This window comes from Python bivittatus, unplaced genomic scaffold (assembly GCF_059951505.1).
Source record: "Python bivittatus isolate LINGU-HERP-01145 unplaced genomic scaffold, Pbiv_v1 ctg000690_np1212, whole genome shotgun sequence".
Lineage (NCBI taxonomy): Eukaryota > Metazoa > Chordata > Lepidosauria > Squamata > Pythonidae > Python > Python bivittatus.
In genome coordinates this window covers 11721738-11738420 of record NW_028277096.1, presented here as the reverse complement: position 1 = coordinate 11738420, position 16683 = coordinate 11721738, and the positions used below count along the sequence as shown (strand labels likewise).

Sequence of the window (16683 nt, the reverse complement as noted above, 5' to 3'; positions counted from 1 at the left end):
GAAATAATTAATCCGGTGACCGTCAGGTTGATGCTCCCCAAGGCACAAAGGAAGATCCATCCGGTCTTCCATTGCAGCTTGTTGAAACCACACCAACCGGATAACAATTGGTACAGGGAAGAGCCAGTCCCAGCCCTGATTATGGTCAACGGGGAGTGGCACTTTGAAGTGAAGCAAATACGGGATGCTAGAAAACAAGGGACAAATCCAATTGTTGGTGCAATGGAAGCATTTTCCAAAATCACACAGCGAATGGGTGAACAGAGCCCACGTTAGGGTGCCCGAACTGGTCCAGGACTTTTACAGAGGGCACTCCGGGAAGCCAAGGTAAAGGGGGGGGGGAGAGTTTGTCTTCAGGGGGGCAGTATGTCAGATTCAGCAGAGCACGGCACGGCGACACACGTGTCACGAGAGTTTCTCTGAGACGAATGGAGTAAGCCTTACATAGAAAAGGAATATACTTATTATTCTTCCATTCATAAAAACTGTTCAAGGATTAACATGTTCTAGTTAATTCCTAACCAAACATATAGATATGGAAGTTGGACCTCTTACCTATGCTGATCATAATCTAATACTTGTAAGTTTATAGAGGAATCTTTAGAGTGGTAGATTATTTATTATTAATGCTAAAAGAGAATATTACACTGAAGGGTCAATACAGACTAAAGAACTTCTAAACTAATTTAACTTCTGATGTTTATTTACAGTATCGAATTCAATTTAAGATGAGACTGTTGATTTCTTTAGCATCAAACAGAAAGCTATACAACACAAACCAACAACCTGATGATTGAACTGAAGCAACTAGAACTAAGATTTTGATTTAGAACGAAATATTAAAGCTACCTGTAAACATCTTAATAGCAGTAAATGACACTTTAAGAAGCTGAACTTTGCCAAACAAAAATATTTTGAAAAAGGCAATAAACCAGATAAACTGCTGGCTTAGCAATTATGAAAGGAACAAGAGAAAATTCTTATCATGACTATTTGAGATGGCAACAGATATGTTTCAACAATAGAAAATAAATCAATTTCTTAAACATTATTCCAGATTATACAGTAAACAGATATTACATTTAGAACAGTCTGAAGATCCAAGGCAGGTTATTATCACAGAATAACAAAACAAAACTCTTAAAAAACCAGTAATGAAGAGGAAATAAAAGAAACAATATAAACACTGAAACTGAAGAAATCTCTAGAACCTGATGGATTTTCTGCAATATAGTATAAGACTTTCCAGGAAATTCTGATCAAACTATTAACACAGGTAATGATGACACTTAGCAATGTCCTCTTAGAAGGAAGCTTTAATTTACAGGTAGGCATTTAACAAAGGTAATTGGAACTGGAATTTCCATTGCTAAGTGATGCAATCGTAAAGTGCGACATCATATGACCACAGTGCTTAGCTATGGCTGTTCCGGCAGCCATCGTTAAGCGAGGACTGCATGGGTGATTAAGCAAGGACTTCACATGACCACAACTTCGGACTTCCTGCTGGCTTCCCCATTGACTTTGCTTGTGGGAAGTCAGCAGGGAAGGTCCCAAATCGTGATCCCATGACCATGGGATGCTGTGACTGTTGTAATTGTGGGCAAGTCGCTGAGTGCCTGAATCACGATCACGTGACCATGGGGGCACTGTGATAGCCGCAACTATGAGGACCAGTCGTAAGTATCACTCATTCAGCACCATTCTAAGTTTGAATGGTCATTGAACAAGTGGTTGTTAAATAAGAACTACCTGTATCTGTCAGGCCCAGCCCAAGAACAACAGTGAAACAGTCCAGTTGAGTATAGTTTCTTTATTTGCTCATACTTTATAGACAGAATCTTGCCAAACTAAATTTATACTACAGCAACTAGTGGATATACCCTGGGAGATTCTAGGGAGTGGCTATCCCGAACCTCTTACCCTTCCCATGCTCCTCTTGTGGACTGAATTGTCTTTTGTCTCCTTTCCCCAGCTGGAATGTACCCCCTCCCTCCTGATAGCCTTGATCTCCCACATCACTGTCCTCCTTGTAGATACATTCCATCATAGTATCTGATTTATAAAGAAGAGTTGTACAGACCCATTTCATTATTTAATGTAAATTATAACCTCTTTATGACAATATCTGCAAACAGAGTAAATGGCCTTTTAATTGAATTGATACATCCTGATCATGCTGGATTTGTTCCAGAGATTCATAGGGATAATGTAAGATACATTTTGAATGCTATTGATTATATAAGCCGGAAATATAAGAAATCAGCCACAATTGTCCTAGATGTGGAGAAAGCCTTTGATAACTTGAATGGCCCTTCATATTATGACTCTGAACAAGATGAACTATGGAATGAAATTTCTTACATAGATACAGAGTATCTACAAAGAACAAACAGCCAAGATAATTCTAAATGGGTATTTATCACAAAATGTGCTATAATGAAGGGAACAAGGTTGCCCACTCTCTCCTTTATTTCTATTGGCATTAGAACCACCAGCAAAAAAGATAAGACAAGAAAATAGAATCTCAAAAATCAAATTATCAAATCAAGAACATAAATTAAAATTATATGCAGAAGATGCTGTACTTCACCCAAAGGATTCTAGGGAATTGATAATGGTACATACATAGCAGTATTTATTATCAGGATACTGGATGAATAAAAAGACTCAAATGATGATCTGGAACTTAGCTGAAGAAGAAAATAATGGAAATTATTTAACAAAATTATTTAACAAAAGGTAATAAAATTTTATTTAAGAATTATCAGATTTGGAAAATATAATGGAGAGCATTTAAGTTAAAACTGTCAGATTTTCCAAATCTCGAAAGAACAAGGCGGACTAGCAATACCAAAATGTAAGTTATGTAACCAAGCTACTTGATTAACTTGGGTAACAGATTGGATTATAAAACCTTATGGTTGGATTGCTTCTATGGAAGGAGGAAGACTTCCAGATAGGTTGCACAAATCTCTGGTCTGAGGCATGTGGAAAAATGCAATCTACAGCAGATCATTCAGTAATAAGTACAGGTAGTCCTCGACTACGACCACAATAGGGACTGGAAAATTCATTGTTAAGCGGTGCAGTTGTTAAACGAGGTGTCACGTGACCACATCCAATTTTACATTTTTTGCAGCAGTCATTAAGCAAATCACCACAGTTGTTAAGCAAATCAAGCGGTGATTTAGTGAATTGTGCGGTTCCCCATTGACTTTGCTTGTCAGAAACTGGTTGGGAATGTTGCAAATGGCAATCACGTGACCCCAGGATGCTGCAACCATTGTAAATACATGCTGGTTGTCAAGCACCCAAATTTTGATCACATGACTGCAACAGTCGTAAGTGCGAGGACCAGTTGTAAGTCACTTTTTTCAGTGCAGTCATAACTTTGAATGGTCGCTAAACTAATGATTGTAAGCCAAGGACTACCTGTATTGCTCTGAAAGTATGGGATAAACATAGAAAAAGAATTAGTCCATTGCCTCTTGCTTCAATACCAAATATTTATTTTCATGAAGGAGAATATGCAAAAAAAAAAAGATCAGTAGAGGGATAATAATTGGTACAGATTGCAAGCCTTAATTATTAATAAGACAAGAGTGAAATCATTTGAGACTATCTCTTTAGAATGGTCAGAACCACCACACTGGCTTCAGTATTTACAAATAGTAACAGTTGAAAAGGACTTACAAAAATAAAGTGGGAGACTTTTTTTCATGATTGAAGAATAATCATATTTACTATTTCAAGACTTTAACAAGTAAATTAAAACACTTTGGCTACCCATTCCTTTTTGCAGGTCATGACATGCCACAAAGCCTAAATTGAGATTTGCAAAGAATGCTGCCTAAGTTTAAACAGCATGCTAATCCACAAAGAATCAAACTACATTTTGATTTAACAACATGTTGTATGAACTTTTGTTGTTTTTAACTGGTTATTTTTTACTGTTTTTTATTCTGTTTTAATTGTGAGCCACCCAGAGTCATCTGTATGAGATGGGTGGCCTAAAAATTTACTAAATAAATAATTAAACTCATTCTATACCTGACAGCAACCGATGGGCCTCAAACGATCGTTTTTCCTGTCATCTTTATTTTTATTATGTTCTTGTAAATCTTAATATATTATATAGTTTCAATACAGTGACATTTATACAGTATTGACTGAAGATTATTAACTAATGTTTAGATAACTTAGACTGTTGGGGATAAAAAAAGTAGTACTATATCAATTTTTATTTACAATTTAGGATGTCAGTGTTAATCAGCATAAGATTATTTGACTTTTTCATCCAGAACTGAATATAAGTGAATCTAGGTGGGACACTTAAAGAGTTGACTGAATTTAACAAAACTTAATATACAAAATTCAGATAATATAATGGGGCTTATCTAGAAATTGCTGATGAAGTATGATTCAGAAAGTGAACAAGTCGAAGACCGTATGGTTAAATGAATGCAGAATCTAAACAGAACAATAAATATGCAACAATGGGAATAACAAAGGAAAAAAAAGTATCAAAGTTACCATCAATATTACACCTAGAGAAAAGTGGCATAAGATGTTCTATTGATGGTGTATTACCCAGTGTTGACTGCCAAATAGATAACGCATTCTCTAAAAATGGTTGAAAATGCAATAATCAGGATCATTTTTTCATATTTGGTGGCAATGCTGTAAAGCCCAACAATTTTGGAAAATGATTTATAATAGAATGAAACAAATTTTAAAGGTAGATTTTTCTTTTCAACCTATTTTTAAAATTAAAATCCATTTTTGGATTAAAGTACAGTAAAAGTACAGCATGGAGGGAGAATGGAATGTTCTTTTTCCACATCAATGAGTTTGTATATTCTATTAAGGAATCTTAAATCACAATAATGATATACAAGGAATCTGGAACCCAGATCAAGATCTGAAGCTATATCAGTCACTGAAATCAAATTAAGTTCAGACTACAGATAAATATAATCCAAACAGAAAAACTGTTGTCTCAGAGCTCAGGATTGTTAATTCATTTCTAATCTACATAAACAGATATCAAGTCCTAACTCTGACCTAATTCCTTCCAAGGCCAGAAGGCATACCTTTTCTAACATTCACAAGGATCTTCCTAAACCTTCTAAGATGCTTTCTTTAATTTTCTGCCAACATTTTCCAATATTTCATTTTCTATCAGAGAGAGAAATGCTTTCCTTGAACTGGCAGCTGTTCAGAGCTCCGGCTGGGGAAACAAGTTTCTGTTTACTACTTGTAAAAAAGTACTACTACCCCTTTTTTCCACAGCAGGCTATGTATTTTATCTGACCCTCACTTTCATTTAAGGAATCAGAAGAATCTACAACAGCTAACACAAAACCAAGTGGGATAGCTAATATTATAGAAGAAAGAAGCATAATTCAAAATTATCTTGACAGGCTACAGAAGTGGGCTTTAACCAGAATGAAATTTAAGAGATTAATGCAAAGTTCTTCACTCAAGAAAAAAAATCAAATGCACACATACATGATCCCTGGCTTCATAGCAGAACATGTGAAAATGATTTGGGAATGTTAATTGTACATTATATATGAATCAACTGATACAGCCCCACAGGGAAATGCAATTTAGACTATATCAACAGATGCAGTTGCCAAAGCAACTATATTCTGTCTTCTTCAAACTCTATCTCAAGTACTGTGTCCAGTTGCAGGTACTATATTTTGAGAAGATTCAGAGAAACTGAAACAAATAGAAAGAAAGGCAACAAGAATGATCAAAGGACTGGAAATTTAGACTTACAGTGTAAGGGAAATCTGTATGTTTATTCCTGACAAAAAACAATTGAAAGGGGATCTGACAGAAATTATCAAGAATCAGAATGAAGGTTGGTCAAAAATCGGTTAGAACCTAATTGTTCACAGTGTGAAACATGGAATAAGAATCTTTAAACAATAGCAAGGTGTATTTAGATTAAATGTTAGGAAAAACTTAATGTAAGAGCAGTTTGACAGTAAAAATTATTATCCAAAAAAGTGGTGGGCTTCTATTCACAGGATGGGGCCATCTCTCAGGGATATTTTAATTCAGATTCCTAAACTGAGCAAGGATTTGATGTTAACAGGGGCTGAACAGCCCCTCCCAACTCTTTGATTCTAAATTTTTTTTACCCCCTTTTACAGTTCCTTGTATAGATTTCCAGAAATGGATGGCTGAAACAAATATATTATTTATTTATACATACATATATCATATAGCACCATCCCTATATTATGAACCTTTAAAAAAGCCAATCTCAGCTCTAGCAATCTTACAGTGGGATAGCAACATACACGAAAGCCATCAAAAGACAGAGCAGCAGGGAATGAATAGAATTTGGGTTAAATTGAGTGAGCTTTTCAACTTCGGGGAAGCGTTATTATCATCATCGTATTAGTGTGTTTTGATTTCTGAGTCATTTATAGTAGCTGACTGATATCAAATGATGAGCATCTTTGACTCCCCCCACCCTCTCCCCCCCGAAAAAGAAAAGTGCTTTGTTTGTATTATTACTGAAACTAACTAAATCAGGGCAGTAGGCAGTTCTAAGGGTCTTGGAAGAAACAGAACTTGCCTAAGGATCTTGGAGGAGTAGAATTAATTTTTAAGAGCAGTTTTCAACTCCAACGACATGCGTGGGGATGGGGGAACGGCAGGGAAATGCTGAAAAAGGAAAATCGATCCAGTCTTCTCTCTGAGGGAAACCTCAGTCTGAAGTGAGACGGAAGAGGGGGACAGGGAAAGACTGCATGGGTCTTTTTCAAAAGGGGGTTATTGTTTCAAAATGAAGATGAGCGGGCTTTAGGGGTCAGGTTGCCGCCTCGTCTTCCCAACCCCCCAAGGAAAAAAATCTCTGTCCCCAGATAGATACATATCTACACACACGTAAAAAAATTACACGTCCCACCTCGCTACGGAGGCAGAGATTTTATAAAGCCGACCCCGCAGAGAAAGAGGCGCCGTGTGACGGCGATGAGGAAAACTGGAGAGGGGAGGGTAAGACAGGAGCAGCGGCATCTTTAAATGCTCAACCGGCGTCGAGACCACAATTCCCATCACGCCCCGGCAGAACCCGAGGATGCCTTTCTTACAGACGAGCCGCGCAAAGCGCTGCTGGGAAGACGAGTTTCCCGCCACAACGCCGCTCCTCCAGTTAAGAAACCCGGTAGGGCCTTGAGGAGAAAAGTCCGAAGAGGGAGGCGGCTCGCCTCAGCATTTCCCGCCGGGCGCGCGCTCGCTTAACGCCCCACCGGTCGCCGGCCCTCATCCCCACGCCCCCGGCCTCCGCGCCAGTCGATCCTTGCCGTTCGCGGCCTGAGCCTTACCTCAGGCGGGCGCAGGAACCTTCTGGTACTGCTTCTGCTGCCACCGCCGGCGCTCGGCGAACCGGAAGCGCGGAGGGGGGCCGACGGCGGTAGCGGCGGCAAAAGCTACCGGGGTCGGGTAGGATGGAAGCTGCTGAAACGCGAGGAGGAGGAGCTGGAGCTGGCCTCGGCGGGGCCAAGGGTTGCGGGTGCAAGGGGATCCGCTCCTGCCTGCGCTGCGAGGCCGCCCCGCCCCCGCAGGTAACCCACGCGGCCTCATAGGAGGAGTGGGGGGTGGGAAAGGGGGTGGGAATTGGGGGGGTGGGAGGAGGAAGATTTGAGGAAGGGGGTCGTCGGGGAAGGAGGAAGCGTCTAAGCTCATCTTGAGAAGCTTCGGCGGAAGAGCGCCTCTGAGGACGTGCAGAGTGCTCGTCCCTCAAGGAGAGGGAGGAAGAATCCTAGCCACGCTTCCCACAGAGGGAAGAACTTCCCACTTCAGGCTGAGGATTGGGTGGCTCTCGTATTTTTAATTATCATTTTTATATCTTTTGTAATCCATTTTACTGTTACAATAGAAAAGCTCAAAAGGACATATGGCAATTTCATGCAGGGAAATTGTGAGCAATGGAGGAGAGATGGAAACCCACCAAAGAAAATTTCCCAGATTCTAATATCCAGAAAATTCTGCTCCACACAGATGAATCTACTTTCCAGCATTGCCCTGGCCATTATGATGTTAGTTTCTCCCATCCCTGCAAATGTTAGGTGCGGCCCCAGCCATCAACAGATTGCCTAACCCTGATTTATGGTTTGGCAGATTGTGTGAACTCAGCCCAGAAGCTCAAACTTCTTAGGCATCTGTTCGATAACAAAATATATTTACAGCATGAGGTTAGTGAATACAAAAGTTGTCAGATCATTTCCTTTTGATGATTTTATCTACACTGATTATCTCTGTGCAAATCCAATTCTGGATTATCTGAAATAACTGTGAACATAATTATAAGTAAAATAATTGTGTTTTGTCTGGATTAGGAGGCCATTATTGTAAACTAGATTTATTCTTGTCTTAAACTTCTTGTTTTGTTTGGAGAACATTGTTCTTTCAAGCACAAGCATCTGAGCAACAATCATGTTCAGTAGCATATAACTTGTCAGAGTAATGCTAGGATTATCCTGCATTCTGTCTTACCATCCCAAGATAGTTGCTCTTGCTATCTTGGGCTCATAAAACATACAGCCATGATGTAGATATTGTTACTTCTGATATCTACAGTGGACCTAGCATACAACATGTATCTTGCCTTGTTCCTGAAGCCAGCAGTCTGCCCACTGTTTTAAGAATCAGCTTTATCAGAATTTTAAATTAGTACCAAAGAGATATAGATTAGAAACCTCTCTTGGGCCATGAATTTCCCAGGTTAGACATTGGACCATTCTATGTCAGATTCATCAACTTGGTCAATTAGTTGTAAAGATAAAATGGTGGAGGGGAGAGGGCAGATTAACATTTTTTATTACAATATACTGTTCTAACTTCTCACAAGTCAGGATGGTTTTTAAAAAATAAGCAATACAAATAAAAAGGACAAATTACACAAGTGGCCTAGATCTACCATTTGCACCAAAAGCCCATTGGTAAAGAATGGTTTTCATGATTTTGTAAAATCCTTCTCAGGGAACACTGAGACTGCTACTCCAGAGGGATGCTTTTGGGCCCCACTCATTTAATCATATAGGCTGGGAACCCAGGGCAACCCCTTGTGAAAAGGACACATAGGAAAGGTAGGCTAATTCTGATCAGGAGAAAGGATTCCACAAATACAAGGGTACCAAGCCCTGTAGGGGTTTAAATTCAAGTTAAAACCATCATCTTGAATTAGGCCCACGAGCCTGTTGATAACCAAAGCAAAAAACTCAGCATGTATCACATTCAGTACATGTATTGTTGCATCTGTTAAGAGTTACAAAATAACAAAATAAACTACACGCTACACAACAGCATCTTGGGCCAATTGCAGCTTCTGAGATATCTTCAATGGATGCCCAACTTAAAGCATGTTGCTGTTGCAAGGACATCCCATTCCAAAAAGGCCTTCAACTGGTTCACCCACCAGAGGGTGGCAGATCCTCCATGCGTGAAGCTTGTTCACACAACGATAAGGAAGCTGGTGGCCATTTCCAAAATCATTTGCTGGTATAAGCTATCCCTCTTTCTCAAAAGAAACAGGTATCCTCTCCTTTACATTAAAAAGGTGAGAAAGAAAACTTGGTTCTAGTTGCTTTGGATTGCTTCTATATAGATTTCTCATTTGAAAATAAAAGTACTGACCAGAATTCATGTGTTGTCACTCTCACTTTTTCCTAATAAATGTTTGCTAATTTGAGCCGAGAGAGGCTGGTTCTTTGGATTTATCATTTCAAGTCCTATTCATTGTTAGAGAAGTCTGATATCTGGCCACAGCATCATCCTGCTACTCAAAGAGTAGATTATCAAGGTACTATGCTGGTCTATGACTGTACTGTAATAAAGATGTTAGTTATTGAGTTGAGGGATGTCACAAAACTGCTTTTTCAGGGGAGGGCAACCCCATCCAGAGCAAATTTAGGAACTGGGATTGAGCCAGATATTCACTTATGAAGATCAATTCTGCCCCATGTGTTTTAATTTAATTTTTTGTGATCAGTCCAACTCTTTACAGCTGCTAAGCACTGATTCAGATCTCCATAGCAGCCCTGGCCTGGGATGGTGATGTATGGCTGGGTATTATCAGCATACTGATGATACCCCATCCTGAACCAATAGATTACTTCTCTCAACAGTTTCATGCAGATGTTAAAGAGCAGAGAGAGAGAGAGAGAGAGAGAGAGGACCTGTATATCACACATTGGAAGAACCAAGGGCCTTTTCTTTTACTTTACCTCACTTTTTCTTTTCCTTTTCTTCATATTTTGTATTTCAACTTTTCTTTTTCATTTCTAATTTTTAAATATGTATCTTTAAAATCTTAATAAAATCTTATAAAAAAAAAAGGAAGAACCAAGGGCCAGTAAGACCAGAATTGATACACTCCATCCAGATCCTCTGTAGCTGGAATCCTAATGTCTTTTCCATGCTCAGAATAATCACATTTGATCTTGCAGGAAGTTGCCCAAGTCATCTCACCGCACTCTATGTGGTATCCAAGTCCAAGGAATTGCAAGCAGTTCTAAGACTCTTGTAAAAATGTCATAGTGGCCTTTGAGTAGATATTATTGCAGAAGCTTGTTATAGACCACCTGGATAGGGAGAAGATATGAATGAGGCTTTTCTGTGACAAACGACCAAACTTTCAATGAGGCACACAACGGTGACAATGGGATATCTTAACTACCCTGACACCTACTATAAATCTTACTCTGCCAAGGGTCAGAGGCCCAACAAATTCCTGTGCTGTCTTGCTGACCACATTGTTTATCAGAAGGTAGAAGACAGAGCAAGGATCTCTGTTGTCCTGATAACTTTTCTGCTTTGTTTGATAGCAGGGTTCTAAGGAAGGAGGGGTCAGTACTTGATTCTTGGAACAACCGTGCCTAGATAAAAGAACTAACTCTCACTATAGCTTTGTGGCAAAAGGGCAAGGAATTTCATACTAAAACAAAGCATTCTTTCTATATTGCTAAGCAGTAAGGAAATAAGGAAAAAAAACACTAAAATCTGTGGAAAATCTATCCAGGGAGCCAGGGAAAAATGTGTGGCTTGCTTGAAGTAAATCAATGGCTGCAGCAATTAGTTCAAGGATACTGTGTTGAACCTAAGCCAGTTGAAAAAGAAAACAGCTGCTTTAATGTTCTTACTTCAGATTCTAGTATAGAGTTTGGAGCAGCATGTTGAGGTTTTAAAATAAAATGCTTATTTCAGGGAGGCATAGGACAATCCTCTGGATGAGAGATTCATTAGGAAACTTTAGGACGAGAGGATGAAATACGAAATCTGAGGCGGTAGATCACACTGTTCACACAGACAAGTCAGTTCAGGGCCCTATCCAATTAGAGGTAAGCATCCAATACAACTGTATTATTTTCACATTTATTAATAATAGTTATAAAGAATAAGTTGTTTTTTTTAAAAAAAGAATAGGAAACCAGATATTTTAAAAGAAACATTTGGAAATTGTATTCAACAAAATGATGGGATAAAGCCAAATGATCAAACCCTCCATCTTCAGAATCTAATACTACCTAATATAACATGCAAGATTTCTGCCTAAAAGATAGCAGCATTTATTCAAGCAAATGGTTAGAAGGCTGCATTTGACAAATTGCAAATGTGACAATCAAATTTAGTTACTACTTCTCTCCATCCCACATTCCCTTTTCTTCTCAGAAAAGCGCAAACTTTGTTTACTGCCCACTGACCGGCTTTGCTGTGGGAGAGAAACGATCAGAATTTGAAGGCTGGGCTTTCCAGTTTCCAGGAGTGTTTTTGCTGGAAGACTTTATCAGCACAGATGAGGAATGTGAGATGGTTGAGCTGATGGATCAAAGCGCGTGGAAGCCATCACAATCTGGCCGAAGAAAACAGGTCTTGTCTCAAGCTAAAGTCCCTCCTTGCTCAGATCTGGGAGGTGGGGATGGGGTTCTCTTCCAACCTTTGGATATCTGTGTTTAATGTGTTAGTTTTTTCCTTCTATTCTCTCTCCCTGTGATTTTTTTCAATATAAAAAGTTAAAACAGCAGAGAAATGTTAGTGGTACCTCTGGTGCAACTGCTTTCATTCTGTTTTGATGATGATAAACACTTGGCTTATTTAATCAGGGTTTACTCAGTCCAGTTCTTTTGGTTTATGTGATACAGTGAATTATGAACACAACCATAACTCTGTCTGCATAACATGGTTGAATGGTTTGTGATGCAATGTGTTACGCAAACCACTTTTTCATATAGAAGTACATAAGTATATATGTACTTCCCCTTCTTTTAACCAAAACAGCAGAAAAGAGGGAAAAAACCAGAATGATGATGACTTGAGGTGAAAGAGTAGCTACACTGGGAAGGAGGAAAAAGAAAGGGGAACAAAACTGAGCTATAAGTACATAATTCAAATCTCATCTGTCACAAATTCTCTAGACATTCTTAAGTCTTTTTTTCTTGTCATTTGACCTATTAAAATTATGTATCTTAAAACCAAATGAGAAAAAAAATAAAGAGCAAAGGGGTTGGAAAGGAAAAGTGAACCACAATCACTACAAAAAAGCAATGTACACCCATTATCACTGTAACTAAGTCCATCCACCTTGCTGCTGGTCATCCTCTTCTCTTCTTCCACCTTTCCCCACATTTATAGATTTCTCCAGAGAGCTAAGTCTTCACATAATGTGTCCCAAGTATGATAATTTGAGCCTGGTTATTTGTGCCTTGAGTGAGAACTCTAGGTTGATTTGTTTGATGATCCATTTGTTTGTTTTCTTGGCTGTCTATGGTATTCTCAGAAATTTTCTCCAACGCCAAATAGCTGAAAACAAATATTGAACATTCTTTTCATAAGCCATGATTCTTGCAGTACCAAACACCTTTTTACATTGTTGGAGCTCTTTGGTGTAATCTGGAAGAATGTTGTGTAGGACATTTTCTTACCACTTAATTGTTCAGATGGTGCATTCTCTTTGCATTAAATCTTTTTTTCAATTTGATAAACTTCACTGAGATGTTAACAGTGTCTATTTGCTGATGTTACTATGCAGGAAAAAATCTGAAACTGCATTATAGAAGTTAATTACAGAATTATAGTAGAGATACTGAGCACGGGAAGCATGAAAATGGCAAAGATGAAATGGATCTACACATTAACATAGCATCAGGTAGTTGAAATGGACTGGACACTGTCAGTCAGATCATACCATTTACTACTCAGGACATGAAAAACAAGGAATGGTGTTGCTTTCTAAGTCAGGAATGTTATAGTAAAACTAGTACTTGGGTAAAATGCAGTCAGTGACCAAGTAATGTCAATTGGATTTCATGGACAACCCTTCAGTATGACACTTATTCAAGTTTATGCCAACCACTGATGCACCATTGAGCTCTTTCGTTATCTAGCCAATGTTCACATAGCAGGGTTAATACTTAACATATTAGGGCTTCCATAAAGAGAACAGGCTGGTCCTTCTCCACCTATTCTAAAATTCCAGTCATTAATAAATTGGAATAATGCAACTAGATTCTGAGAACATTATTTTGTCCTGAAGATCGTTAAATTTCAGTGATTCAGTTATAGAAGTATAAACAGATTTCTCATAATTTTCTGAACTATTCTGTTATTTGCCATATCTAATTTGCTAATATTGCTACCTACAATATTAACAGTAACTTTAGTAACTTTAGCTGTACAAGAATAGACATCATATTTCATACTAACAGTAGCAGATTTCTTAAGGAAGGAAATTGAGGGCAGGCATTTCTTGGGTACCAACCAGCCAAACAATAGATATTCTCCAGTTGTTAAACAGAAAATATTATGTTTCAGATTCCAATAGTAGCAATTAAAGCACAATTAATCATCAGGATAATAACCTGCAGGGAGTGCTGGAATATGTTGATGCTTGTCTGACTACACTGCCATATTGACCAAAAGTTATTGATGATGTGACATTTGTGTTACATTTTAGACCATTCAAAGCTTTTTATGTCAGGTGCAAACCAGTTATAAATTCTTATATTGAAACTGAGTTTACTTGCATAAACATTTATGGTGGATTTTATTTTTGAAGATCACTTAAGTTGCCTCTTTTAAGATGATATCCACTACAGTGTATACAGAAACTAAATGTTTTAAACAGATTTGTCTTCAAAATTTGTTTTAGGTACATATAATTTTAATTGAAATTATAACCAAGAGTTTGTCCTTCAGGAAGTAGCCCTGTTTGACCATATATCTTAAGGATCTCCGCTCAGATCTGTTAATATTCTTACCCTGTTATTGCAGGTGGTGGACTAAGAATAGCAGCTTATCTAAGCCTGCCTTTGTAAGAGATGAGATTTGAATTGGGGATTTAATTGCTGACAGTCTTCATTTTTATTTTACCCCACCTCAAATATTCTTTGTTCTTTTTCAATAGGACTACGGCCCCAAAGTCAACTTTAAGAAGCAGAAATTGAAAGCTGGTAATTTTTCTGGGTTGCCCAGCTTCAGCAAGGAGATTGTGGCACGAATGAGAAGCTATACAGTGCTTGAGGGTTTTTCTCCTGTTGAGCAGTGCAATTTAGATTATGACCCTGAGAGAGGATCTGCTATTGACCCACATTGGGATGACTGGTGGCTTTGGGGGGAACGGCTGGTGAGCTTAAACTTGCTTTCAGAAACAGTACTTTCCATGTCCTGTGACTCAGAGGACAGTCTCCAGTTATTGCCTCTATTTCTTCAAGAAAACAAGCAGATACAGAGTTATCAATCTCCTGATATTTCTCAAGAGTATCAGTATAACGATCCTACTCTTCTAGAAAGACTAGGAAGCACTGAATGTTCATCCACAAAGTTAGTTCCATTCAGAGAAATCATTGTTGCTATTTACTTACCTCGGAGATCACTAGTAGTTCTCAGTGGGCCCGCTCGCTATCAGTGGAAGCATGCCATTTATCGCAACCATATTAAAAGCCGCCGCGTATGTATCACCTTCAGAGAATTGACCACTGAGTTCAGTCTTGGAGGAGAACAGGAAGAGCTGGGTAAAAATCTTTTGGAAATTGCTCTGACATTCAAGGGATCACCTGTATAAACCCTGAGGGAAAAGAACTGAGACTCTTCTTTGGCTGTTGGATATTAATGTTCGGGGATTTCATAAACTTGCTTCTTTTTTTTTCCTCCCCAGAGCAAAGTTGTATTCATTGTTCTTCTGAGGGTGGTTCTTGGTGTTATATTCTAGAATGTCTTACTTCTCCACTATTATTAAAATGGTTTGAATTAATTTTTTAATCTATATTGTGTGGCTCTCCAGATGTCTCTGAATTTAATTAATTTATATTAACAGTGGAGCGAATAAATGTATCTTCCTTGAAACTGAAGATTTCCTTTGAAAGTCTGTTTGCAGCACATAGCCTGTGGCCTATGTGACAATGTTAAGCTATAGCACCCAACAGTTCTCATCCTTAGCTAACTAGTTGGGGTTACTGGGAGTTATAATTCACCATCTGGGAGGCCATAGATTATATGTCAAAATATATTAATTAAAAGTGTTAAATTTCTTGTCCACCCCTAACCCTAATAAAATCATTTGTCTTTTTATTTTATTTAACTCAAACAAAAACTTTAATGTAAGAGAAATAAATGATAAAACAGGAGTTTATTAACCTTTCAGTGAGGATTCTACAATTATGGCATTTCCCCAAAGACCCCATGCTTGGTATCTACCAATAGAATATCTATTAATCACAAGACAGAGAGCAGTATCTAAGCTGATTTTTAAAGACTACAATGAATTGGTTTTTTTCTTCTATTTCTTTCACTTTTTTGTTAAAGCACTGTTTTTTTCCTTCTCGATAATAAACAAAAAGACTCTAATTAATTTACATATGTGTAAATACCAGGGTATTCATTTTTTTATCTTTACCTTCCAATCCCTATAATACAGATGTCCTTATATAGCCTTTTTAATTAACTAAATAAAAAAAATACACAAAATTATAAAACAGAGAAAAAAGCTGGAAAAAAATAAAAATACAAAACATATGCTTATAGACTTTTTTTTTTTTTTTGGGTGCCTTCGAGTCAATGTTGACTTCTGCCAACTGCCTGGACTAGTCCTTGCAGTTTTCTTGGCAAGATTTTAGAAGTAGTTTGCCACTAACTTCTTCCTAGGGCTGAGAGAGAGGGACTGGCCCAAGATCACCCAGCTGGCTTTATGCCTAAGGTGGGACTAGAACTCACAGTCTCCTGGTTTCTAGCCTGGTGCCTTGACCACTACACCAAACTGGATCCCTTTTACAGACATACATATATTAATAAATTGATGCCATAATTCATTACAGACATCCATAGCTGATCTATATTAATCAATTCTGTAAACCACTGAAACCTGGAGGCATATGTTTGTCTTTCTGATGCTGAACAGTAGGTCTTTTAGTTTTAAGTCCATTTTCTTTCTCCAGAAGTAAAAAACTAAAGCATTAATTTCACTGCATCCCCAACAACATAAATGCAGTGAGGTCATTTCTAAAATATTTTTTCTTGATGAACAGGATGTAATCTAAAAATCTGCTGAAATTTTTGGGGTTTTTTTAAACATAATTTTAAATTGATTAAGTAAAACATGCAAGAAAAACAAAGGAAAAATACATATACATATTCAAGGAATTTTAGATTTATTTTTATTTTATT

At 38.0% G+C, this 16683-nt stretch overlaps 2 protein-coding genes across 5 annotated transcripts in view; one reads left to right on the top strand and one right to left on the bottom strand.

Annotated features, from left to right (window-relative positions):
* Positions 1-7486, bottom strand: part of LRWD1 (leucine rich repeats and WD repeat domain containing 1) — a 44865-nt gene extending 37379 nt beyond the window's left edge. For 2 of the 4 annotated variants that reach the window (XM_025174155.2, XM_025174163.2), the window contains exon 1: positions 7353-7441. The gene's annotated coding sequence lies outside the window, so the exon portion shown is untranslated. Of the gene's footprint in view, positions 1-7352 lie in introns of all 4 variants that reach the window. The other 2 variants (XM_007421778.4, XM_025174166.2) reach the window with 2 other exon arrangements.
* ALKBH4 (alkB homolog 4, lysine demethylase) lies at positions 7459-16141 on the top strand. The gene is made up of 3 exons (XM_007421779.4): positions 7459-7592; positions 11698-11895; positions 14429-16141. Exons 1-3 carry the CDS (start codon positions 7476-7478, stop codon positions 15083-15085), a joined length of 972 nt encoding a protein of 323 aa, XP_007421841.2. The 5' UTR covers positions 7459-7475; the 3' UTR covers positions 15086-16141.
* Positions 16142-16683: the final 542 nt, after the last annotated feature.